Source organism: Poecilia mexicana, unplaced genomic scaffold (assembly GCF_051168715.1).
Source record: "Poecilia mexicana isolate PSO_F unplaced genomic scaffold, ASM5116871v1 scaffold_17, whole genome shotgun sequence".
NCBI lineage: Eukaryota > Metazoa > Chordata > Actinopteri > Cyprinodontiformes > Poeciliidae > Poecilia > Poecilia mexicana.
Genome location: NW_028263386.1, coordinates 19,086,559 through 19,111,952, shown reverse-complemented (window position 1 = coordinate 19,111,952; position 25,394 = coordinate 19,086,559). Strand labels below are relative to the sequence as shown.

Genomic DNA, 25,394 nt, shown 5'->3' with positions numbered 1-25,394 from the left:
CCAATTACCTTTCCCCAGAGAAGAGTGCGTGTCACACACACAGAGAAAGAGCAGAGCGGAGGAACAGATAGAAAAGTGAAGGTAGAAAATGAGAGGCGCGCTGCTTGTGCATGTATTGCGGCAGAAACACGACAGGCTCATCAGTCACCAATGGCCTTTTAAAGCGTTTTCTGTGGGGACATCTGACCTTTTCACTTGATGTCAATAGCAGCTGCATGATGAATCAATCGCCTAAGCCTGTGGCTCCTGGAAGCCCCTGTTATCCAAAGTAAACATGTGAGATGACATTCGGCCTGTTGAGACACCCGCAGACAAAAGCCGGAGGTAATGGATCGGCTTTTAATGGAGAAACGGACCGAAGCGGTGCCGGCGAGGAGACCGAACCACGCCGTAATCCCCGTGGAGGAAAACCTTTGGACGTATGGCTCAATGTAAAGAGCTACAACTGCATATCGAGCATAAAGCGAGGCAAATGAGATAATGACGTAGTCAAGGTCAGAGAAGACTCTGCAACCTTACTGTCTGTCTGCACAGGATGGATAGGAAAGGGGAGGAAAAAATGGAACAGAACGAGGCCAGGGGAAAGATAAAGAGGAGGGCAAGGGGATGAGATAGATACTGCGGAAATGGAGAACAGCAGGGCCTGGATTTTTTTGGATGCCGAGCTGTGTGTGTGCGTGTGTGTGTGTGCGTTTGCCGAGGAGCCTAGGAGTGAGCAATAGGGGAATATGAAGCCTAATATGATGGACTAAATGAGGTGGAATGGAGGTAACATAGAGTGACAGCAACTGAGCCAGTGCATTAATGGGTTAACCAAGGCCAGGAGTCAATGACCTCCCTCCTCCCCCGAGACCGAATTATCTTTCAGTATAAAACACACACACTATACACACACTGATAATGAAGATGTGGTTGCCAGACCACTATATTTTATCAATCAAGCAAGGATGATTGATATTTTATCAATCATCCTTGCTAAAGCTATTGATCAGGAAAACCCGAAGGAAGGACTGAACAATTCTGAAGTAGTCATTGTTTTAATGAACAGATGCACTTAAAAGGGGTTAAGCACAACCCACGATAAGGGGGCCTCAGTCCTCATCGCAGATTCGATTCCCGGCCTAGTGATCTTTGGTGCATGTTTTCCCTCTCTCTCATCACCCTACTTTCCTGTCATAGCACTTTCAAATAAAGGCCATTAAAGCAAAAAAAATAAAAATAAAAAAAGGAATCCTTGAGAAGCACAACAAGCTTAAGGTGTTTACCAGAGATGGAATGATTTGAAAAAAAAAAAAAATCACGATTATCAGTGACAATGTTCCCAATCTGTAAGGGCAGATCTATCCACTCTAGTTCTATGCTCTGTGGGCTGAGTGACATCATGCTTTATTCATTTTACATCACATTTAGAATTCCTTATTGCACCTTCTGATCCATTTGAAAGGTTTGTTGCAGTTTCTGTCTATTTCTTACATGTTTGACCAAGCTTGTGAAGCTAATGGTGTATTTAAGTGTGTTGTGCTGGTGCACAGTTATCAAATGAAGTTGTAATTAAGTACATTTCTATCTGTATTAAAAAAAAAAGAAACATTTAAGTCAACTCAGCACTGTTTTTCTCTATTGATCAATGGTAAATCTCAGATATCTTTTCTGATATCAATCCAGACAAGTCAGATAAACGGAGGCCTCATAGTTGCATCTTATAGGTCTGAAAGGATCTGCTGCTAATATCTTGGTGCCAGAAGTTTTATGGCCCAGTGTAGTTTATACCCAGACGAGTCCCCGACTGTTACGGCGCAAAAAGTAGGATGAACACCTATTAAAGCTGCAGTCATAATGATGTATAAACTCAAATCTTTGTATAGGAGATTGCAGATACTCAATGGAAAAAAAAAAAAAATAGAAATGTTCTCTAAGAGCTCTTATGTCCCTCTCATATTAAGAGACATTTGAGTTTTATATCACTATGACATTTAAATTACCGTCTGCATTGATGGCTGTTCTGAGTAAGGGTTTCTAAGAGAGACAGAAAAAAAAAATAGATGAGCAGAGAATGTGTAAAAAGAAAAAGACAGTGCAGGCTGCAGGTGAGAAATTAGAAATATTAGCATATTTATTACAGCAACATGAAGACACAAAAATGCCTACACTCTTTACAACAAGCAATGCAGAGCAAATTGGCATAGGAACAAATAACCTTTATTGGTGGGCAACAAAAGAGAGAAGAGAGATGGCCAAGGGAGGAGAGAGAGAGAGAGATTCGACTGAAAACATCAACTGAGAATCTGATGAACATTTAATGTACGTACCAGGTGAGAAACAGAAACAAACACAGCATTTCAGATCAAGAGAACCAGCCCACATAGCTTAAATTGGCAAGGTGTGGATTGACAGTGGTGTGGGATTTAAGAAAAGGAGGTGGGTATGGAAGTGCTGAATAAGAATGCAAAAAGCACACTAATGATTTCCTTTATTTTTTGAGGCATTAATTGAAGACGCATTCCTTGCGGAGTTTTCCCATTTTAAAACAATTATGTAATGAAAACTTTTTTTTATTTATTTTTTTTAACTCAGCCAATTATTTGAGATATGAAAAGAAAACCCACTTCCTACTTCTTTCGTTTGCTTTTCAGGTTGAAGATTCTCAAACATTATTTTAGAAAACGACTGCTGGGGTGGCTATGTGGAGGTTTCTGCGATGTTACACGAGAAGGGTGCTGATGTGAGGTCGCCTTAGGTAATGCAAATAAATACAACCTGTATATACACTTTACTCTTAATATCACCTCTATATGACCATGGAAAGTATATAACTCAGTAAATAAGGCATCTAAAAGGCCAGCAGTCCCAGATAGGCCGCTAGAGTGTAATTATAGAGTTAGGAAGAGTAGAACGAACAGTTTTACTTGATCCCACTTCGACTTGTGTTGTAAAAGAGATGTGAAAATTGTTTGAAAGGACAGAAAAGTAAATGGAAAATTAGTTTTTGTTTTTTTATTGTTGGAAATTTTTATGAGCAGAAAAAAAAAGGTCACTTCACTGCCCTTGAATCCTCCATCACGTTACACGCTTAGTTTTTGGGATACAGCTGATGATGCACCTTATAATTTCCATCATAAGGAAGACAGAATAAGCCTTTAATTTCAAACTAACAAGCCAAACTTACTTGAAATGTGATTTTAAAAAAAATAAAAAAATAAGTTAACATTAACTTGGAAACCTGCATATGATTGTATTTTGTTAATTGTTCTGGTTTCAATATAATCAATAAAGTTACAACTCCTATAATATTTTAGCGATTAATATACTTTTAATACTTGACGTAGCATACTGTTGTGCAGTTAGCAGAATTCTAATAATTAGTCAAATTGTAGAGAAACAAACATGTTCTTCTGTGCTATTTTCTCAAAAATAAGATTGAATTTTCTACTCTTTATATATTTTGAGTTTGTTTACGAGGCTTTTCTATGCTTTAAATGTAAAGTCGCATTACCCGCCGTATGCGGGGAGCTTCAGCAATAAATTTAATTAGAAGTTTTCTTTTTTTCCTTTTTAATCACCATGCGCTTTCAAAAAGTGGCGTTTCGTGCAGTAAACTGGATGGAAAACAGGAAATGCGTAAAGTTTAAAGTGGATATGCAAATAAAACAAGCTCGAAAGTCCATTCTACTCATCCTAACGCCGTCATAAAAACTGCAGGCGCCGTCTCCCGTCTTTCAAAGCCGACGCTTCTCTCCTTTGCTACATTCCGTGTTCAATCTGATGGTTCGCCTCATCCTTCACTTTCCACCTGTACGAGCCGCCCCCTGAACGTAAACCTCGAAATCTCTTTTTCATATTAAAAGCACATCAAAGTCGTCGTCATTGTTGTCATTACAAACATTCTAATATTGGAAATTAACGCTGTACATATTTTACACTATGGTACAATCAAATACTCTACTTCATGTCACTGTTGGTCCTATGGATCACCACATGTATTAAAACCGAGTTTGGGGGAAACATTAAATCCAGGCTCAGTGCTATTAACGCAACGAACATGAAAAGGGTCCCTTTGAGTCTAATCGCGTAATTAATGTCATGAGCGAAAATATCAACAGACGTGTTGGCTTATTCTTGTAAACATTGTACTGTAAATTTGTAAGCAGTGGGTAGTGACTGAAAATAAGGATGACATAAACAACAAATAAGAAAATACACATCAGACAAAAAAAAAGAAAAAAGTTTTTTCTTTTTTTTATGCAAGATTTACCCTCTTGTGGTGGCACGTCTGAAATCCAACACTTCACCTCGTCAAGCGATGACGTCGGAAAACACAACTCTGTAATCGTGGTGAGAGTGCTGCGTGGCCGTAAGGACAGAGGAAATGAAAGTGCACAGCTAGAATTAAGGTATGTCGTCGAGATTAACTTTTTTTTCATATTTCTGTACATGGCACAAACCCGTAAAATCAAGTTAGACGTCCTCAACAGTGTCACTGGCTTTGCATCGCCTTTGCTCCGCACAAAACACTACGACCGTCTAAACACACCTGAAACAATGGAAGGCTTCATCTTAAGATGAGTTATTCCTTTAAAGTATGCTGTAAAACAAATATACTTTGCGCGCCTTTCAAAAGGACTCAGACCCTTAGAATTTTTTTTTTTTTTTCCACATTTTGCCACATTGCAACCACAAACTGTAATTATCTTCATTGGGATCGGCACAAAGTGTAAAAGAAAAAGAATTATGGTTTCCAATTTTTATTTTCACAAATAGACTATGAAAAGTATTGTGGGCAATTGTGTGCAGCCTGCTTTATATTCTGGCAGCTCAAAGTAAAATCCAGTTCATGTCTGTGCAACGTATTCTCGGTATGAATCAAGTCCGAGAACAAACAGCCTAATGAAGACAAATACATAAGAGATATTTGGAAAAAAAGTTGTTGAGAAAGCAGAATAGGCTTATGATGCCTCCGGAGTACCTGAAGAGATCCACAACTCATGGAAGAATATCTGCAGGACAACTACAAGCCATTCACTCCACAAATCTGGCATTTATGAAAGAGAGGAAGAAGAAAGCTGAAAGAAGTCAAGTTTTCAGTCGAGTACAGGAAACGGCAGAAGTGGAAGAGGGTGCGCACGAAAGATGAGACCAAAGTTTTGCTTTTTAGCCTTGGTGCGGTGGATCAATCTCAACGCCGCTAATCAACCTGAACACCGCATTTTCCACTTTATGTCCAATTTATTTTGAGACCAAGTAGGGAACGCCTTCATGTCTACAAGTGAAAGACAGAACGGGACCTACTGAATATGAGTCACAGCTACAATTTTAGCAAGAGTTGATTCCACCGAGTACACACTCGGTGGGGCTGAACACAAATCCAAACAAAACTTTTCATTTTTTGTTTTGAAAAAAATGTAAAAACCTTGTATTCTTTTCCTTACACTTAACTGTTATGCATAAGTTTGCAAAAAAAAAAAAAAAAAATCCCAATGCAAGACACTACACTGTGCTTAATGTGAAAAAATCTGAGGTACGGATCCTTTTCACGAGGCTCTGTAAACTATGTTTATTTTGTCAAAGATACTGGAAGAGTAACATTTCGTCATGTTCTGTTATTTCTTTGCAATCTGTAACACCGCACAGCAAGTGCACGCAAACAGGCGTACGTATATCGGATCTACTTTCTATGGAAGTTTGTCTGAGAGCGGTCTCTAAGGAAGCCCTTTTCCCGGCCAAATAAACTTATTAAAAACATACTTCCGTCCTACACACGAAATCTACATCCCCCTTATATGTCTACAGGTCCATTTATTTATCTCCTCACTCCCTTCACATTCATGTCATCCATAATCTCTTAGCTTTCTTTGAGCAGACACCAGTGGAAGAGTTGATACATTTACAACAACTGCTGTTAGCGCTGTGCAACCACAGATACAAACGTTAGGTCCATCTCTACGCTCGTGGCATACGCCGCCCATATAAACATATATCTACACATGTACACCGTCTTATGACCCCTTTTTGAAAACCTTCGCTATGAAAACGTAAAACAAACAAAATGACGGTAAAACCAACTGTACACCTGACAAACAGTGACGAGCATTATATTCAGTTTTTTTAGTCATTATGTTACTTTTTTTTTTTTTTTTTTTTGCTTTTTCTTCATTTATGTTTACATGATGTGAAATGGTCTCTGCGTGCGGCTTTGTTGGTCTCTGTGCTGCCCTGACATGGTGAGCGGTGTTGGCCAAAGGGCACGTCCAGGACGGGAATTATGGGAGGGTGAAGGAGTCAAGCGTCAATGTTGTCTCCATCTTAGTGTGCCACAAAAAAATAAAAAATAAAAAATAAATCATTGGAGACCCAAGCACAAAGTATCCATTACAGCTCCATTTGAGTGGCGTGGGGGGGAGACTCTCCACAGGAGCGTCCAGTTCAACTCTGTCTCTCTGTGGAAACTGTTATACTTGGACGTGTGTCCCCTGGGCTTGCAGGCTCTGCACGCTGGACAAAATCTTCTTCTGGTGGCCGGCCAGCGTCACTCCCATCTTCGCCAGTTCACTAGACGAAAGATTTAGGAAGACAAGCAAAGATATTATAATGCTGCAAATTGTAAATACACTGTTATGATCGTTACATTGGACATCCTCCACAAAAACACTGGAAACATTGAGGCCCAGCATGAGAGGTGCTCATTTGAGCAGGATAAGGCCCCTTGTGTCTGTACCTGACGCTGATGTAGAGGATGGAGTCCAAGCTGACGTATCCGGCGCTGGAAAAGTTCTCCTTGTACTGGCCCATCTTGATGGTGTCCAACCAATCGTCCACAGTGCTCACGCTGAACTCTGGGGTGGGCGGGTCCTCCCTGCTGGAATGGAAAAGCACACTTCAATCCAATGGTAGTCGATGCAGCTCAGAATTTATGCCAAGAAAAAAAACATATATGTGCAAGTCAAGTTAATAAAACACCCACATTTCAATTTTTCAGAAAAAAAAATTATAATCATAACAAATAAAAGCAAACTTTTAGGATAGAAATGGGATGTTATAGCCTGTAGAATCATGTCACTTCTGACTTGAAAGCTGTGTAGCAGAGTCACTGATGCTCTCCACGACAAGGACGCTTATCGCTAAAGAATATCCAAGTTTATCATTAGAAAGTTTAGTGGAAGGAAAATGTTTTGTGGAAAACGATGAAACGTGGAGTAGTACAGAGTAAAAGTTGCTCTTTGTCCATTGTGAAGATTTCAGAAGAGCAAAAAAAAAAAAAGGCTTGCAGTATGATGTGTCATGTTGCCTTGGTTTGAGGCGTTTGTGTCTGCACCCGTGTCATTTTTTTTATGATGTGTGTGTTTTTATTCCAAAACCAGATTTAAGAAATGAAGATGTATCTGCATTTAAACAGAGACATACATTGTTTTGATTCTAATGTATCTGTGCTCCCTGTGAAAAACAAAACAAAAAAATACAAATACATTTCCGTTAATGGACGAATATGATTGCAGTCTTTTGCCCCTTGGAAAGGCTTCTGAGTTTTCCATTTATTATGAAATGCTATAAACTATCTTAGCATTCATTCATTTCCATAAATCCGTTAAAAAAAACATGTATGGAGTGCAAGCATGAGCACATCAACAGAGATGTACACTCATGGTAAAAAAAAACAACAAAAAACGTGTATGTAAGTGTAGAAAAGTAAATTAATGGGTTTTATGTATTTTGGAGGCATCCTGGATTCTTTTGGGGAAAAACCTTTTTGTCTGGCTTTGTTTAATATTTAATGACATGCAGAAATCTGTGGTTTTAAGCTTGAGGTTCGATTTATATGATTTTAAAACGCAGCAAAGACCGGATCACAAACAGTAAAAGTTTTTAAATTAGAGTTAGTATTTTTTATTTTTTATTTTTCACCACATCTGCCCTGAATTACTTCCATCGATGTTAATGTAAGACGTGTTTCTGGTCCTGTGGTTTATTCAGCCTCTTCTAGACTCTCTGGGGGTTTAACTGAAGTAATTTTGAGCTTCTGCCGTCTGTTGGTTTGTGTTGAGCCTTGTTTTTTTTCTTTTCCCTCCACTTTCTGTTTAGAGCGTTTGTCTCTGAAAAAAAAAAAAAAAATCATTGTATGCTGCACTGATTCTGAACATCAACTAAGCGCCTGAGGTGTAAAATGTAAATGTAAAAATAATGATATTCTCCGGGTGCGGGCAATTCAGCTGGGGATTCAGAAACTCTAAATTGAACAAGGAGAGGGAAGCTACACCAGCTCCCCCGAACTTATATTCTTTCATTTTCTACTTTCAGAACTAGTTATTATGTTGGAAAACAGCTTTAAAGAATAGAATATATTTGAAAAATAACATTTCCAGCTTACGGATTTCAAAAGCAGTCTCATATTTTTTTTTTTCCAACCCGTTAAACCTTCAGACTGTCCCCATACTCTCATCCGACTGTACGTCGGTGAAATCCTTTGTTTCCACTGACCACGCTGAGCTGTTGGCCAGCTCTCTGAGGCTGGCTGGGTTTCTGATGAGCTTGTCCAGGATTGTGACAATCTGTCCAAACTTTGGCCGATCACTGCGCCCCTTCTCCCAGCAGTCCAACATGAGCTGGTGCAACACCACCGGGCAGTCCATAGGAGCAGGAAGACGATAACCCTCATCTATTGCTTTGATCACCTTCGCAGGGAGAGAAATGCAAAAAAAAAAAAATTCTATCGATCTGGTATTGCTTGAGATTAGCAATCTTTTTTTTTTTATTGTTTAGAAATGTCTGAAAAAGTGTCTGCAGGTTTGGGACTCACATCCTGGTTGGACATCTCCCAGTACGGTCTCTCTCCGTACGAAATCACCTCCCACATGACAATGCCATAGCTCCACACGTCGCTGGCTGAGGTGAACTTCCTGTAGGCGATGGCCTCCGGTGCCGTCCATCTGATGGGGATTTTCCCTCCCTGCAAACACACCGCGTAGACATCGTGCTTTCGCTGAAATTGTCTGACGAAAGAGAGTCTCGGTGCTTTTTTCCGTTTTGTTCTGATTAGTCGAAATTCGACATGAAGCTGCGAACATGTCAGCATTAAATGGATGGCATGTTGTTGCCCTCTGAGTGGAGGTACAGTCAGTACACAGATTCATGAAACAGTTCAGTCCTGTGCTGTAGTGAAGTGCAGTTGAATCTTAAGAAGCTCTAATAAGCTGTCTACAGCTAAAATGATAACATTTTGAAATACTGACTAGTTTGGACATTACCTAAAAAGATCCTGGGAAATTTAGTTTGTAAGAATGTATTCTTTTTTTTTTTGTATTCACAAGTACAACACATTACACAAAGTGTTCATACTCCCCCCCCTTTTTTTTTCTTTTTTAAAAAAAACAGACTTTAATGTATTTTGAGATTTTAAGGTGATGCAGAAGGGAAAAAAAGGACAATAATAAATAGCTTACATTTTTTTTTGTCAAATTTGAAAAGTGTGGCTTGTCTTTGAAATTAAACCCACTATGTCAAAACTTTACACCGTTCAAATTTTCACTTCCTTTTCAGCTCCCATCATTCTTTCTTCCTGGATGGAGAGGGTCTGTAAACGGAAACTTTACGGTCTTGAACTGGATTTCGGTCTTAGAGCCACTCCAGAATCTGAATATTTTTTAATTTACACCTTTCCACTGTAACTCTGGCTTTGCGCTTGTGACCATGTCCTGCAGGACGGTGGACGTCCAACGCCATTCTCTAATCATTTACAGTCTTTCACCGTTATTTCGGTGTATTTAAGTGAAGTGAAACTTTTCAGATTTTTATTTGCAGACAATTTTTAAATGAATGTATAATTTTCCTTCCACTTCACAAATAATGTATAATTATTACTCTGAATAATCTTCAGATAAAACCCCATAAAATCCATTATTGCTTGTGTTTGCAAGGTGACAAATTGGAAAAAGATCAAGGCAATATAAATGCACAGGTGATTTAAAGGGAAACACGTGATAGGAAAATGTTTGAAATGTCGTAATAAGTGGCGTTAACCAAATATCTGTCTCATTTTTTTTTTAGCTCCATCGTCTCATCAGCTTTGACCATTTTCCCCGTCTCTGCTTACGAGCTGCATCATGCTGCCACCACCAAGTTTTACAACGGAAATGACTATAGACCCCAAATCCTAATTTTATTCACATCTGACCAGACTACACTACTTGTATGGTGTCTCATTTGTGGGTCCATGCAAACTTTAAATGGCATTTCTTGTCTTGTACCTATTTCTAAATTTGTCTAAGAATCCAAATAACAAGTGAGTGTAATATCCCCAACACTGTCAGTGTTACAATGAAAACTGCGCACAAATTTATATAACAGCCACACAACAGTTTCCTGGGTAAGTTGGGGTGTTTTAAAATGTAAAGCATCTTCCATGTTTAGAATTGGAAAAAATGAAAAAAAAAATAAAACAATGCTCCACTATTAGTAGTCTTCTGGCTGTTCCGAGTGTGGAAAAACGCTAACCCTCAGTTCTTACAGTCTGTTCTCATTTAATGAGAGAGGTGGCGGGATAAAGAGTGTGTGTATCAGGTTTTTTGGGATGAATTCCCTGAGCTCCCCCTGCCTTTGTTGTTGACACGCAGATCAAAAGGATTCCATACAGCCCCCTGTATGTATAGGCGCCCCCACCCTCCCCGGTTCACTGACGCACGGAGGCGTCGCACCTCTATAGGCTCGTCTCGGCTTTTTAACATGCGGAAGATGCCTCTGCACCACCTAGCATTCCCCACCTCTGCTCGGTGAAAGTCAAATGAAAGACAAAGCTGCCAAGTTGCTCAGCACTGTACTTTAGTTCCCCCACCCCCCTGTCCACCCCTACCCAACATCATCTTTTTTTTTTTTTTTTCTCTTAACTGCTCTCATTGGATCACCATTCTTCCCCTCCCGCATCCTCTCTCTCTCCCCTTTTTTCCTCCCCGGGTCTCTGGCTCCTCCGTCTGTCTCTTCCCCATCTCCGCCTTTGCTCCCCTCCTCCATCAGTGCCTGCAGCTCACTATCTAGGTCTATTGACATCAGTGGGAGTTTGTGTGTGATTGCTATAGAGCTGTCAGCGGCTGATCCACTCCTCCTAGGGCAATGCTAATGCCACATTAAGAATAACTTCCCTAACTTTTCTTATGAATATGAATAATGCCGTCTCCTTGTGGACATTTTTGATGAGTTACTCCACAGTGGTTTAAGCTCATTGATGTTTGAGTTTCTATAGTTTTACTAAAGGGGCTGGGAGAGGATGCTGCAGTCACCAAAGACTGATTTGACTGCATAAATACAAAAGTGTTAGGGGGTTGGGTTTTTTTTTTTTTTTTTTGCCTCTGTCTTCTCTGTGTATATTAATTAGTTTTGTGAACAGTATATCTTCAATATCAATGTTATTATTTAAGTTAATACTATGTAGAACCGCTACTACTTGTCACAAGGTTTTGTTGGACATCTGTTAGCAACAACTACATTGTGAAAGTGCCTCAACGAAAGCCAATCGCGTTCTGTGTCTGATTGGCTGTAATTCAGCCAGCGGCAAACGGCGAGCAGCTCTTACCCTCGTAGTGTAGGCGGCCTCGGGGTCGTCCTCCAGAACTCGACTCAGGCCGAAGTCGGACACCTTGCACACCAGGTTGCTGTTGACCAGGATGTTTCGAGCCGCCAGGTCTCTGTGAACGTAGCTCATGTCTGACAGGTACTTCATACCCGAGGCGATGCCGCGCAGCATACCAACCAGCTGGATCACCGTGAACTGGCCGTCGTGTTTCTGAAGCAAAGCAGAAACAAACATGAAACGACGTGCGGAAGTCGAGTGTTTCTGCTGACACCGACCGGTAACGTGGCGGCGCACTGACAACGGCTCCAGCTGTAACTGGAGGGTTTATGCCAGGATTTGAGCTGCACTGGCAGCGTCCCAGAATCCCCAGAGGTTCCAGAGCGTGGCGTCGTATCGCGCTCAGCTCCTGCTAACCCTGCGCTCTGACCTTAAACTGAGGGGCTAGTGGGGGCGGATGAATTTCTGCTTCCAAGGATCAAAGGGGGGTGGGGGGGAGATCATGAGAACAAAAAAGTCCCACTTACAGAGGATTGAACCTGACAAAACTTTCCTCTTTAGCACTAAGCTTGTGTCGGCCCAGCTCTGCTTGGATTTCAGGTTTTGAGCTGTGGTTGGCTAAGACTTTGCAGCCTGTTGATCGATGATGGTCCAGCTCACCTTCCTCTGCCAATTATTCCTGCCCTGGGCCAACGATCTCTGTTAAAGAGCCATTCATGTTATCAGTCATCCCCTCTCCTTCATATCATTTCTCCTTCTTCTGTCCCTTTGTAATCTCCATCCATCTCCTTCTCGTCCCGCTTCTCTGTCGCAGAGAGGGGGAAGAACTCGGCTGCACTTTGATTCAGCCTCCGTCTATCTGTCTCCGTTCATCTTTCTGTGTCCATGCACCCCTCCCCTCCCCGCCTGTCTTCTGTCTTTTTCTTTCTCCCGTCCCTCGGCAGCTGCGGAGTAAGTTAATTAGCCGGTGGTTTTGTGAGATGCTGATTGATTGGACTGTCTAACAAACCTACAGACTTCCTCTATCAATCTGCCCACCGCACTGTACTGCCAGAAAGGAGGAGGCATGGCAGGAAAGGAAGGAGAAAGATAGGTTAGATGGCAAGAAGCATCTTTTTTTTATTCAAATTAATAAAATGCATATCTAAAAATAAAATCACTTCATGTGATGATAGATTGTGTTGGACCAAGAAGAGGGAAGCTGGTTTTGTTACTTCAGAGGGATTTCTGCTTAATAAATGCTCATAATTAAAGACAACTGTAAAGATACCACAGCTGAGCTGTTAAAACCATAAAAAGCCAGGCTCTGCAGGCACTTTATGACCTTCCTTTCAACACGTAGCATTGTACAACCCTCCCTCCCCCCCAAAGAAAAAAAAAAAAAACATGTATGTGGCATCTTTTTATTGCGTGTGAGTGAGCAGGGACGGTTGGGAACAATATTCTTGAGTCGTTTTGCATCTTGTCACTGCACTGTGCTTCAGTGCTGCAGATGGGATCTGCGCCTACTTAGAAACGGGCCCATCATCACAGCCTTAATGGCTCAGCAGCAGTGCAGTGATTTTACTGGCTGACAAACAAGGCTGAATATGAATCAGGGGAATGTCGAACATGAGGCGCACCAGGAACCATGTGCCATCTATCTGGGCCGATGCAAAGACGCGTTTCAAGGTTCCCCAGTTAAATCAGTGCAGCATCTTTGATGATCATAGCTGAAAACATATTTTGAATTTTCAAACACTGCAGAGAGCTGGGCATATTTATTGGCACCCCTCATAACAATGCATAAAAAGCCTGAAAGTAAATTGATTTTTTCTTTTTTTTTTTTTTATTACAGCTGCATCTTCTCATACTCATAAGAGTCCAACCTTTTAATTTGAGTACATTTATTCAGTGAGTGGGAAGAAATAAAAGTTATTAAATCACCTGGAGCATAATAATTGGCATCACTGCATTAAAAGTTAGCAATTCTTGTTTTTTATTTATCCTTTGTTTTTTAAGTTAAGAGTTTCTAAACACTTCTAATTAGTCGTAAACGTCTTATTTCACTTGAGTAGGAACCAGTTGTGATATATCCAATATTTCAAAGGTCTTGGTCTATTCCTACATTCTCTATGTTGAAATTCAGAAATCAAAAGTTTCCTGGAAGTTTGTGTAGTCTCTTTCTGATATTACAATCATGTATATTCTCAGACAGAGTCTTCAGTGAGTTTTGTCTGACATTTTATGGTTTCTGGAGACTTCTTTTAGCATAATAAGGTCTGCTGTCAGGTTAAAGTCACTTGGAAAGCCTGATCTAAGCATGTGGTAGCTGTTTTAACATCCCTCCATTGTAAAGCATTTTTTTTTTTTTTTTTTTTTTTGCAAATCTCTTAAACGATTTGTAAGCGTCAACAATCTTCTTTCTGAAGGCTAGGATCTCAACATGGTGTCTACTCTTACACATTCAGGAGCACACACAATTAAATATCTGAGGTTTAAACAGAGGAGACCTTGTTCAAAATATAGAGTAACACTGTTTCAGTCATATCCCCCCACATGTGAAACAATTGCATGTACATTTTAAGTGGGAACAAAAGTGGTGGTGCCTGATTTATTCACGTAGTTTTTTCTTTTTTCATTTTAACACTTCAAGTCACATTCAATAATAGCCTGAAAAACTATCTCGGGGTAAAGAGTCGTGATGCTGCCATAAGAGAAAACGAAAGTGCGGCGCTCTGTCCTGCCGAGACGAGACTCACCTTCAGGAAAGTGTCCAGAGACCCATTTTCCATGAACTCTGTTATGATCATCACGGGCTTACCTAAAAGAGGCACAATATAGGGCGGTCGTTAATAAGCCACAGTTACAAGGGAGAAACGCACAAAACTATAAAAAGACGGAAAAGAATCAGAGTCCACAGCTGTGACCATCCTCTCCCTTTTCGCCTCCGTGCCTCTCTCAGGGGGATAACGTGGTGTGTCGTCATCAGTCACACTGACAGCTTCTAATCAGCCCTCTCCATAAACGCCAGGAGATAATTAGAATAGACCAATCCACCACAATATATATGTGCATGTGTGTGTGTGTGTGTGTGCGTGTGTGTGTGTGTGTACGTGTGGGAGCCTCCTGAGATCTCATGAATACTAATCAGCCTCGAGGGAAGTGGTGGTGGGGGGGGGGGGGGATTGGGGGGACTTGCGGTTTGATCGCTGTGCACCTGCACCAGTGTGTGTTTGTGTGCAACTTTGCGGGTGATGAAGGGGAGCCTGAGTGACAGACCCCGCACCCTATGATCCTCTGCTTGGCATCTGGTGAGGCTTACAAATGATTAACAAAGTACCTGCAATCACACGCGCGCACACACACACCAAAAACAGCAGTTGTCCCTGGTTTACAGCTACCTCCACCCAGACCCCCACCCCGCCGCAGACAGGCATTGCCAATCACCAAACAAACTCTCGGCGTGCAGCTACAAATGACGGAGCACGGCTTGTAAACACACAGGCTATGTCACTGATAATGAATAGTTCGCATTTCCCAAATCAGACCTCTATGATGCGAGGGGAAAAAATAAAAAATCCTGGGGGAGACAACCTAACATAAGGAGGAAGAAAGAAACGGGATGTCTAGACAGGGAGTGCTGCTGTAAATGGGTCTAAACTAAGACAAAGGATGAGCAGAGCTAAAAATAATTTGACAATAAATGGACCTAAAAAGATTTTTTTTTTTTTGCGATGGAACCTCCAAATGCCATTTTTTAACGTTTGTGGCCAACCTTTGAACTCTGGTTTCTGTACAGCTCTAACATGCTGATACCTTTTTCAGTTAATTTCTTTAGATACTCTGAAACAGCAGCATTATTTTTTTTTTCCAGCATTCTTGCTGTGAGAGGTCTCTATAATTATTTAGATTAGAAGTAGAGGGAGTACCACACTACGTGTCTGGGAGAGCAGGTTTTGAAAAGTGGGCTGGCACTCATTTAAAAGATGAGATTGTTACAGTCAAGGTTCCTCCAGGGTTCTTGAGGTTTTAGGATCTTCTGGATATTTACACAATATGAGCCTTTAACTGGTGATATAGTAAAATGATCTTTTTATATTTTCCCCAACATGAAAGAAATCTCTCTGTAGCGAAGAAAACACATTTTAAAATACTTCTGTGGTTTATAAAACACTGAATGGCTGAGCACCGAAACACACTACAGACCTGTCATCGTCGCGTTAACCTTCCACACCTCTCAGCTCCTCCAGGTATAATCTACCCGGCATTCCCAGGACCAGAACCAAATATGGACACGCAGCATCCAGTTTCCTGGAAAAACTTCCAGAAAACTGCAAAACAGCTGAAACACCAAGTTCCTTTACATTGAGGCTAAAAGTCTACGTGTTTAGGAGTGCCTTTGTTTAAAGGACCTGAAACATTGATTAATACAGTTGATGTGTATTTGATGACGTTTCTTCCTGATGACTGTGATGTTTGTCGCTCGTTTCACAGCTGGTTATCCTGTCATGCTTGTTTTATATGTAATTTAAAGCACTTTGAACTTCCTTGTTGCTGAAATGTGCCATACAAATAAACATAACTAGACTTGACTCTCCAAAGAGGAACGCTCTGATTTTCAGTGTGAAGTTCTGGGATATTTAACCACTTTGGTGACTTGGGACTAAAATAAATCTGCTTCATTTCAAAATCTACAACTCTTGGACTTGTAAGTCATTTTAAATCAAGATTGGGGTGATCTAATTTAATGAAAATAAATAAATAAATAAAAATACTTGTGGAAGACAAGTGTGGAAAATCAAACATTTTCCATACTTTTTTTTTTTCATTGTAATCCTGACATGGGGATTACAGGTCAGTTCTTTTCTGCACTGCTAAGTATGAACATCAGCCACTTTGGGTGAATTCAGACCGTTTTCCCAACTTGGATATTACAAAATTCAATTGGGCTTCTTATGTCCACACAGTAAATGATAAATTGACTGAATTTGTATGGTGGTTTTTCTTCTCAAAAAGACCATTTAATTAAAGTGACTAAAGGGCTTAATCAAAGGTGCGTTAAAAACAGTCACACTTCTAAAATTCGCAAGACACAGGATGGAATCTGACATACGCTTTACTTTATCTACTACCTTTATTTACTACCTTTATCTACTACCCTACCCTTACTTTATTTACGCTGTATGTCTTTGCTTTAATCAAAAGTGAAAGAAAGTTATGACGACTACATAAGTGAAAATGTAATAAAACGCTAAAACACACACAAAAAAAGAGAAATTAAATATGTGGAAAGAAGGTGGCAGTCAAAACATATGAAGGAACAGATGAAAAAAAGAAAGAGAACAATGACAAAAAACAAGAAGTGGCAAGAAGGGAGAGAGGAGAGCAGACGGACATGAGGGAGGAGGCCGGTCACACGCCTGTCACAGACGGGCAGCAACAACACCACCAAGGCCTACAGTAAGATTGTAGGTAAAGACAGCAATACATCACTTTAAATGAATTCACTATCTTACTGCAGAAAACAGACACACACACACGCCCCCCACACACACACAAACAGAGTCGCCTGGTCTCTAGTGGTGGTGTCTTCTTTGACAGTAACATTAGTCTCAGGGATAAAAGTGAAAGAGAATTGGATTTTCTTCTGCTGGGGGTGAGGACTGCTGGTCACATTTATCTCCACACAGAGCCTCTCTCTCTCTCTCTCTGTGTGTGTGCGTGTGTGTGTGTGTGTGTGTGTATACAGGAAAGAGAGAGAGCTGGTTTCAGGCCATGGCATGAGGGGACGGATGGTGCTATAATGACAGGCTGATTTGAGCTCTGTTTAGAGAGGGAGAACATTTGTGTGCTCGGTATGCAAATGCAGCTGTAGATGGGTCTAATGCTGGCTGAGAGGGCAGCCGACTCCTCGCTGCTTTTCTTGTCGGTGTGTGCAGGTTCGTGTCGGTGCTCGTTGGTGTTCGGTAAATGTGGACACGTGTTTTGTATTGCATGCACATGTTAGCACCGTACAAAGTTAACACCCATGAAATGGGAAAAGGGACGATAAAACATACCTTAAAAACCAATTATGTGTGTGAGTGTGTGTTGGGGACCACACATGCAGGTGACGTTGGATATTGCCTTTGGGTTCGAGGCGTTGGATACGGTCAAGAGAGACGGACAATGAAACGCATTCATCCTGCTGTCCGGGCTTAGACAGCTACATGATTTGGGTGTGTTCTCACACACATGCTGTCTGTAGCGATAACAGCCTTAAAAGATAGAAGGAGCAGCAGATATCTGAGGGCTTACATTAGCTTGTTTTGTCTTTTCTGTGTGGTGACTGCAATGCTCTACAAAAAACTGAGATTTGGAAAGGGCCACACATTTCTGTTTAGTGGATTTCTAGTTGGGCTGCACAGTGGAGCAGTTGGTAGAGCTGTTGCCTTGCAGCAAGAAGGTTCTGGGTTCAATTCCCGGCCCCGGTCTTTCTGCATGGAGTTTGCATGCTCTCCCTGTGGATGGTGGGCTCTCTCCAGATACTCCAGATTCCTCTCACTGTTCAAAAACATGTCTGTCAGGTAATTGGTTTCTCTAAATTCTCCATAGGTGTGTGTGTGCATGGTTGTTTGTCTCTATGTTGCCCTGCAACAGACTGGCGACCTGTCCAGGGTGTACCCCACCTCCCACCTGGAACGTTAGCTGGAGATAGGCACCAGCACCTCCTGACCCCCCTAGGGACAAGGGTTTACAGAAAATGGATGGATGGATTTCTAGTTTTGATGTTTTACCTGTTAGCTTGATATGCAGTGGACAAGAAAGAAGCTTTCAGTGTGTCACAGTCCTTTATCATGAGGGTCGAGAAAAAGGCTGCTGTCCTTTGATAATGGTCTAATCATGTAGGAGTGGCACCTGTGTGTGAATGCATTTATCAGCCTGCAGACTAAGCACGCAGTCCAGTAAATTACATTATGAGAGGAGGTTTTGCTTCGCGTTGGTGTGAGTGTAAACGAAAGCGATAGAGTCTGTATACATCCGGACAATTACATTACGAGTAGATATCTGTGCGCGCGCCACTAGGCCACATTACTGCTTTATTGAATGAGGCGGCCCAAGGTACAAATGAGAAAATGAAATAACTTCTGCATTGATTAATGTTAAGGGCCTGGACTAAATGATACAAAGCTTTTAACACAGGGCAGATCTCTGTTCTGGGAAGTGCCATGTAAGGCTGTGGAGAACACAGACCGACAGAAACTCAATAACCTTATCTCCTCTCCTCTCTTCACCTCTCCTCCTACTTCTCTCCTCCTCTCATTTCCTCACGTTTGTCTCCTCAGCATCTCCTCTCTTTCCGTGCCACCGTCATTTAAGCTCAAGCCTCATCTTCTCTCAACTCCTCGCTCTCGTACCTTATCTCATCCATCCATGCCCCCCCGCCCCTCCACGTTCTTCCCGCCGTCCCGCACCCGTCGTCACCTTTTCCTCCGTCCCGTTTCCTGCCTGTGCTTTGCAATCTTCCAATCTCCATGTGTATTCAAAGCATGAATACTTTAAAACACTCTGACAGGAAACACTGAGACGCTTATTGTTCGGCGGACAAAGACGCGCGGTTAAATCCAATCACTAGTTTCTTCAAACAGAAGACGCCTGGAAAACACGACTTTGCCAGTTTTAATAGCACCTTTGTAGACCGGCCCTTTAATGACTGTGTGCATACGTGTGTGTGTGTGTGCGTGCGTGCGTGCATGCATGTGTGTGTCTGTGTCAGATGAGATTGAGTCCTGTAATTGAGGGTTTTCCAAATGAGCCGATTGTTGCAGTGATTGTACGACACATAAAGGACGGATGGATGAAATGAGGGACTGGGGAGATAAAGGGAAGATAAGAAGGGTGAGGGGAGTGGGGGTAGGGGAGGGGCAGGGATGAGCGGATGAGGGCAGATTGCTGCACTTTCGTTATGTGTAAAAAGCCCGATAAAGAAAAGAGGGACTTTTTCTGCATGCAGTGGTCTAATTAGCATAAGAATGGCAACAATCAGGTGACAGACAGCGGAGTAGGTTATTAGAGCTGCACATGGCAGCGGCTGGGGGGCTTATGAGGTTTTAAGCAGAAAACATTCACCCACCCACATGCACGCAGACAAGCAGAGCAGCTGGAAGTGGAAAATTCAGTTAAGAAAGAGACTCATGCATATACACAATCCCAGCACAATTACCAAAACTATTGCTCCAATAACTACTACAACTTGGTTATTTCAAACCTTTTACCACAGGCAAAAAAGATTGAAAGGGCTGCATGTAATTTTAAAGCTGCTATTAATACAATAAAATCTAAATGGAAAAGAAAAAAAAAAAGATTAATTCTGCACTACCATTAACAAAACTTATTATTTAGCATGCTGATTGGGTAAGTGGCCATACATCCAGCTCAGGAGGCTTTATGAGAACAATACTTTTGGAAAAAAACTAGGGAAGGCTTTTATATTTTCATAAACATAATAAAGGCTACCAGGATGCAAACTGTATTTAATCAAAGTGGAACATTTCTGCCCAGGTTGGATTAGTCCACATATGGCCTGAATTATAACCCTGGCATTTTTAGATTTAAGGTAAACACTTACATTTACCAAGATGTTTCTTCTGACTGGAAGCTTTTAATTACAAAAGGGAGTCATTGTAGTGAGCTGGTGAGTAAGAAAGCTTCAAAAACTCAAACACTTTTAGCTCACCAAAGATTAAGTTGTCAAAATTAAAGCGGCAACATGTACAAAGCTAGTCAGCAATTGCAAGAAAGATCTGACTGTCCTCATGCTCTCATGTTTTTCGCTTAACTTCAATCTCAGCTAGTGAGATCAAAAGTCTACTGACTCCTCCTTCTTGATATCATACCAGGGCTACTTCAGCGTTTTTTTTTTTTCTCCCAGCTTTTGCTGAACTAGCTTCAACGTAGCTCCTACTCCCACCACAGCAGAAAAGCAATTACTCCCAGTCCAACTTAAACCAATACTACTACGGCGTCTACTTCTACTCACACCTACACAAACCAATCCAGCACACCTGAGTCCAGAGCAATCAGGTCGGCCTGTCTGATTAGAGTGAGGGCAGTGTGAGAGGACCAGCTGGGGCCAGGGGGAAAAGGGGCCTGAAGGAATTATTGACCCATCTCAACTCTCACCCCCTTTTTGCTCGCACGTGCACACCCTGAGCCGTGACCTGTGAAATTACTGCTCTGCTAGTGAGATTTGTTTCTGCAGGGCTTTATCAGCTCGTCAATGTGCCGTGAAGGCAGGTGAGAAGGGACACAAAGAGACACGTGTGGAGAGGAGACAAGCACTCGTTGTGTATGGAGAAACAACGGCGACGCACAAACAAAAAAAATAATCGCACTCACAGAACACTACAGAGAACTTTATTATGCTGAAATAAATTGCTTGTCAAGTCATTTTTCAGTTATTTAGCTGTTTCTGCCGTCAACCATGTCATTGCTGTCAAAAAAAATCTTCAAGCACTTCGCAGTAATTATTGGATTTATTTTGGTGTTTCAAATTAGACTTGTGAGTTATTCAAGCGACTTTGCCATAATTACATGTCTACGTGTTGCGCGCCTCTCTAATGTCGCCAAGAAGAGGAAGAAAGGGAGTGAAACAATAGGAAGGAATTAATAAGAAGCTCAGTATGGTGTCATTCATAATACACACGCTGCTGAATATTCATGAGGCTAAAAACACAGCCAATTAACTTTCCCCGAGTATAAATATTCATGGTCGATGCAGGCGTATATCCGTTTGCTCTTTTGTTATTTGGCCCGGGCGCCGTAGAGCACTTCTGCGTGAAGGACTGAAGATCTGAGCGTGTGTGGCAGCGGCGTTGGGTGACAGAGGAGTGGGGGGCGGTAGGGGGGCAAAAGCGGATCTTCGTTTGTCTGCCTGCGTGTTCAAAAATCCTGCTTCTTTGTACCGCCTCTCTCCATCCCGCTTTCTTTGTTTGCGTCTAGATCCTCTCGCAAACATCTGCATAACAAGATGTCAGATCAGAAGAATGATGGAGCGGCGCACACCGAGTAACAGGAAGAGCACAGGGACACAGAGAATGTACAGTGCTTTAGATCGTTAATCTAAAGAGACCGAATGTGCTCACGCAAGTGGTACTTCTTTCTGCGTAGTTTTGGGATGTTTTAAGGGAGAGCTGCATCATAATAAAGTAAAGATATATAACACTCCTTAACATCTTGTTAAATCACTGGAGTCAGATAAGGTACATTTGTTGGCAGCTTTTCATAGTGCAGTTGTTGTACTGTAGTTACAAAACAATCCTTCTTGCAAAATAAAGTATTTTTTAAAGTTAAATGTTATTCACATTCGGCATTCCTTTAGCAATCTTACGCGATTAAATACACATTTTTTTTAATAGCAAAATGGAATTTGTTTAGGAAGTTATTTTAATGTTTTACTATTAAATATTACACGAATGTAATAAATTATTATTACATTTGTGTAATATTTAAATATAACATGTTTTTATTTAATTGTTAATGTATTATTTACTAATGATGGAAAAATCTGATTAAAATATTGCCTGGTTTTGCGTTACAGGCCGTTGCCGGTGGTTACAGGTGCAGGAAAGTGTGGAGGGTGCTGCATGTTTCATCACTGGAACTAAAATTAGCACAAGCTAGTGATGTCAGTCAAAATGTGGAAACTTTCTTTGACTTTTTTACGGTTTTAAAAAGCTCTCCAAAAGCATTTGTCGTAAAAATAAGTAGTAATTGAAGCTGTGTGTTCAAAGGCTTCGTGGAGAATGGAAAGAATGATTCTGTGGTTTGAAGTGGGGAAGAAAAATAAAATTATATAGCGGGATTTTTTAAACTCTGGTCCTTTAAAGTTGTACTTCAGGAAATGTTCTTTGTTACATTCCAGCCCTGAACACAGAGTGGTGCTGTCTTTTTAGATTTACTACCCAATACGTTTCTCATTTTAACTCCCATGCTTGCTTTTTGCAAAGGCTATCATGTGAGGTGGGTGTAATGGGAGCCACAAAATGACGGCTATACTTTCAGATCTATCATTATTTGCTGCTTTTTTCTTGCTAAGAATCAAACGAAACTTGGATTTCTGCTGTTTCTGATTTCAGTTGGCAGGAATACCAATTTATAAAACCATATTTTTAGTGTTTTCTTGTAACTGGGCGAGTTGTAGAACCAGTATTGAGTATTATGCAAAACAGGACAAGTACATTTCATATGTTGCCAACTTAGCATGTCTAGATTTGAGAATGCAGAAGAAACAGAACGATAAAGTGAAAATGGGGGGGAAAAAAATAGACGGAAAGAGACACAGAGAGAGAAAACGAGAGACCGAATGAGACGATTAGATGGACACTGACTGGGGAGAGAAAGCAGGAGTCCGAGATAGCGGCATGAAAGCAGGATGGCTGGAGAGAGCAGCGATAACAAATCAGGCTATCTTGTTGAACCAGGCCTGTGTCTGTCTCACCTGCATCAGCAACACACACGCTCACTCTAATTGCTCAAACACAATCATGTGAAGTAAACAAGTGGCCATTTGAGTGGTGGACAGTTACATCACGTGCACGCTGCCGTGCCATGCGTCACCGCTGTGTTGCCATGGTAATGGGGCTTTTATCTGATTCCAGGGTCAGCTCTTATTCACATCGATGACACATCTGCTGTGTTTCAAACAGGTATGTGACAGACAGACACCCACACCCACTCGTACGGAGAGGAATTAATTGAACGCTTTGCATGATTCGACCAAAATCTGGTTCCAAAAAAAAAAGCATAATGAAGAAACAGGGATTTTTCTTTCTTTTTTTTTTTTTTTTAACGTGTCCACTCACATTTCGTGACGACACCCTCCAGCCTGATGATGTTCGGGTGGTCAAACTGTCCCATGATGGACGCCTCGGACAGGAAGTCCCTCCTCTGTTTGTCAGAGTATCCGGCCTTCAGGCTCTTGATGGCCACGTAGATCTCCCTCTTCCCCTGAACACGCAGGCGGCCGCTGCACACCTCCCCAAACTCTCCTGCACAAACACACAAAAGAAAGATCAAATCTCAAAATGAATCGTTTAACATTGTACATATACACAACGTCCTTAAATGTTTGCTTATGAAAGGACATTTTAGTTTGGGGGTGTCCTATAACAACCACAAACATTTGTTTATTGACATTTCAGGCAAATAAATAAATAAAATACTACACATAGTAATGCCTAATTGTAGAGGTAAAATAGGCAACGGTTTTAAAAATACTCTACAAGACACAATGCTTATTAAACTGCTAAGTAAACTGGTGTCAAAATCTATTAGAGTATGCCCAAACTTGTTTTGCGCATGTAAAGTGTGAAATTGTTGAGCATTTTTAGTTTGTAAAGCAACTCAAATCCACTCAGATTAGATAGAAAGCGTCTGTGTGCAGTAACTCTAATATCCGGGAGCAGATTCTCAGTTGAATTTAGGTCTGGGCAGTGAACAGTTCTGAGAGGGACTGCATGTGCTCACAAAGTAAAAAAGCATGCACATATTGATGGTAATGTTGAACAGATTTCTGAGAAATTCTTCAATGCTTCGGCGCCAACTCACCAGCTCCAATGACTCTTTCTATGCGAATGTTGGAAGCATCTATCTCTTTGGCAAAGTCTCGGACAGCTTGGTTTGGGTCTTCGTAGGTGTGAGGATGGATGTACGTTCTGCTGCCTGGAAGCTTCACTGCATTGGAGGAAAACGAGAGAAAAACATAGACATTACTTACTTCCCAGATAAAAATCATCCGAAGTATAGTTCATAAAACTTCTGATCGATGTTACACACGTAGGAAAAAAGCTTTTTGCTGCTGCAAATCGCGAATCCTGCGTTTTTCAAACAAGGCCGCCCCACTTTGTTGAAACTGGAGCTTTATTTTTGACGCTCTCCATATGATGTAACACATAATAACACAATTAGACAATTCATCAGCAATGGTGCTAAAATGAGTCATAATTTTAATAGGAGTCCATATGGAGCAACACTCTGCCAGAAGACATTTATATAAGATTCTGTGAAAAAACAATGACTTTGACTGAGCTGCGAAGTCTGCGCACTCAGAGATCCGGGGCCTCGCTCTGTAACTCAATTATGATCAGCTACAAGACAAGCAAAAAAAAAAAAAAAAAAAAAAAAAGTAGTGCTCTTGTAAACAAACAGAGTCAAGTTGTTCTGCGCAGCGTCGTCACATCAAGCTTTTCCTCCCTCAGTCAGATGCTTCTAAGCTCCACATGCAGCACGGAACTGATTCATCTCAAGTGGGTGTAAAGTCTGGTTTTAAGATGAATGTCACCAAGAAACCGTTCCTTCATTTATTCACGAGGGCGCGAACGCATTCGTGTCTTTACCTCGGCCATGTTGGAATTGCATCTTTTCTTCGTCGGGGTCCTGCTTGGCCTTTATGTATCCACAGTGTCTGAAACAGAAATGCATGGTTGCGTTTTCAGCCTAGAAGGTAATGGCAGTTCTCCAGCCAAAAGCAGCTTGAGAAGACTGAAAATCCACTTAGATGTTTGCACATGATGCAATACTACATCATGTTTTATATGTTGTAGCATTGCGTGATGCGGCTCTTACCCAAACTATAGCTCAAAAACACTAACGAATCACGCTTCCTGAATCTACAAATATTTTTTCTACATCAGTATTTTCATGTACATACATACGTCTTTGTTCTATTCAGTTTTTAAAACTGAAATAAGACTTCAAGAGAGGAAGGTAATTTATGATTGACGCCAATTTGAGTTGGGTTTCAGTTCTCGTCATGTTGCAGCTAAATCAAAGAATACCCTGTAATGAGCTAAAAGCTAGAAAAATATTTTTTTCAAAGGAT

General features: G+C 41.2%; 1 protein-coding gene across 2 annotated transcripts in view; it reads right to left on the bottom strand.

The window, feature by feature from the left end:
- Window positions 1–2,088: 2,088 nt before the first annotated feature.
- LOC106926308 (ephrin type-A receptor 3-like) overlaps window positions 2,089–25,394 on the bottom strand; it is a 103,740-nt gene continuing 80,434 nt past the window's right edge. For both annotated transcript variants that reach the window (XM_088014615.1, XM_015001139.2), the window contains 9 exons: window positions 24,910–24,977; window positions 24,122–24,247; window positions 23,377–23,562; window positions 14,293–14,354; window positions 11,555–11,764; window positions 8,789–8,938; window positions 8,470–8,663; window positions 6,713–6,853; window positions 2,089–6,546 (listed from right to left, as the gene is read on the bottom strand). In XM_088014615.1, the coding sequence (XP_087870741.1) occupies window positions 6,447–6,546; window positions 6,713–6,853; window positions 8,470–8,663; window positions 8,789–8,938; window positions 11,555–11,764; window positions 14,293–14,354; window positions 23,377–23,562; window positions 24,122–24,247; window positions 24,910–24,977 (1,237 nt within the window). In that variant the 3' untranslated portion in view covers window positions 2,089–6,446. The remainder of the gene's footprint in view (window positions 6,547–6,712; window positions 6,854–8,469; window positions 8,664–8,788; window positions 8,939–11,554; window positions 11,765–14,292; window positions 14,355–23,376; window positions 23,563–24,121; window positions 24,248–24,909; window positions 24,978–25,394) is intronic.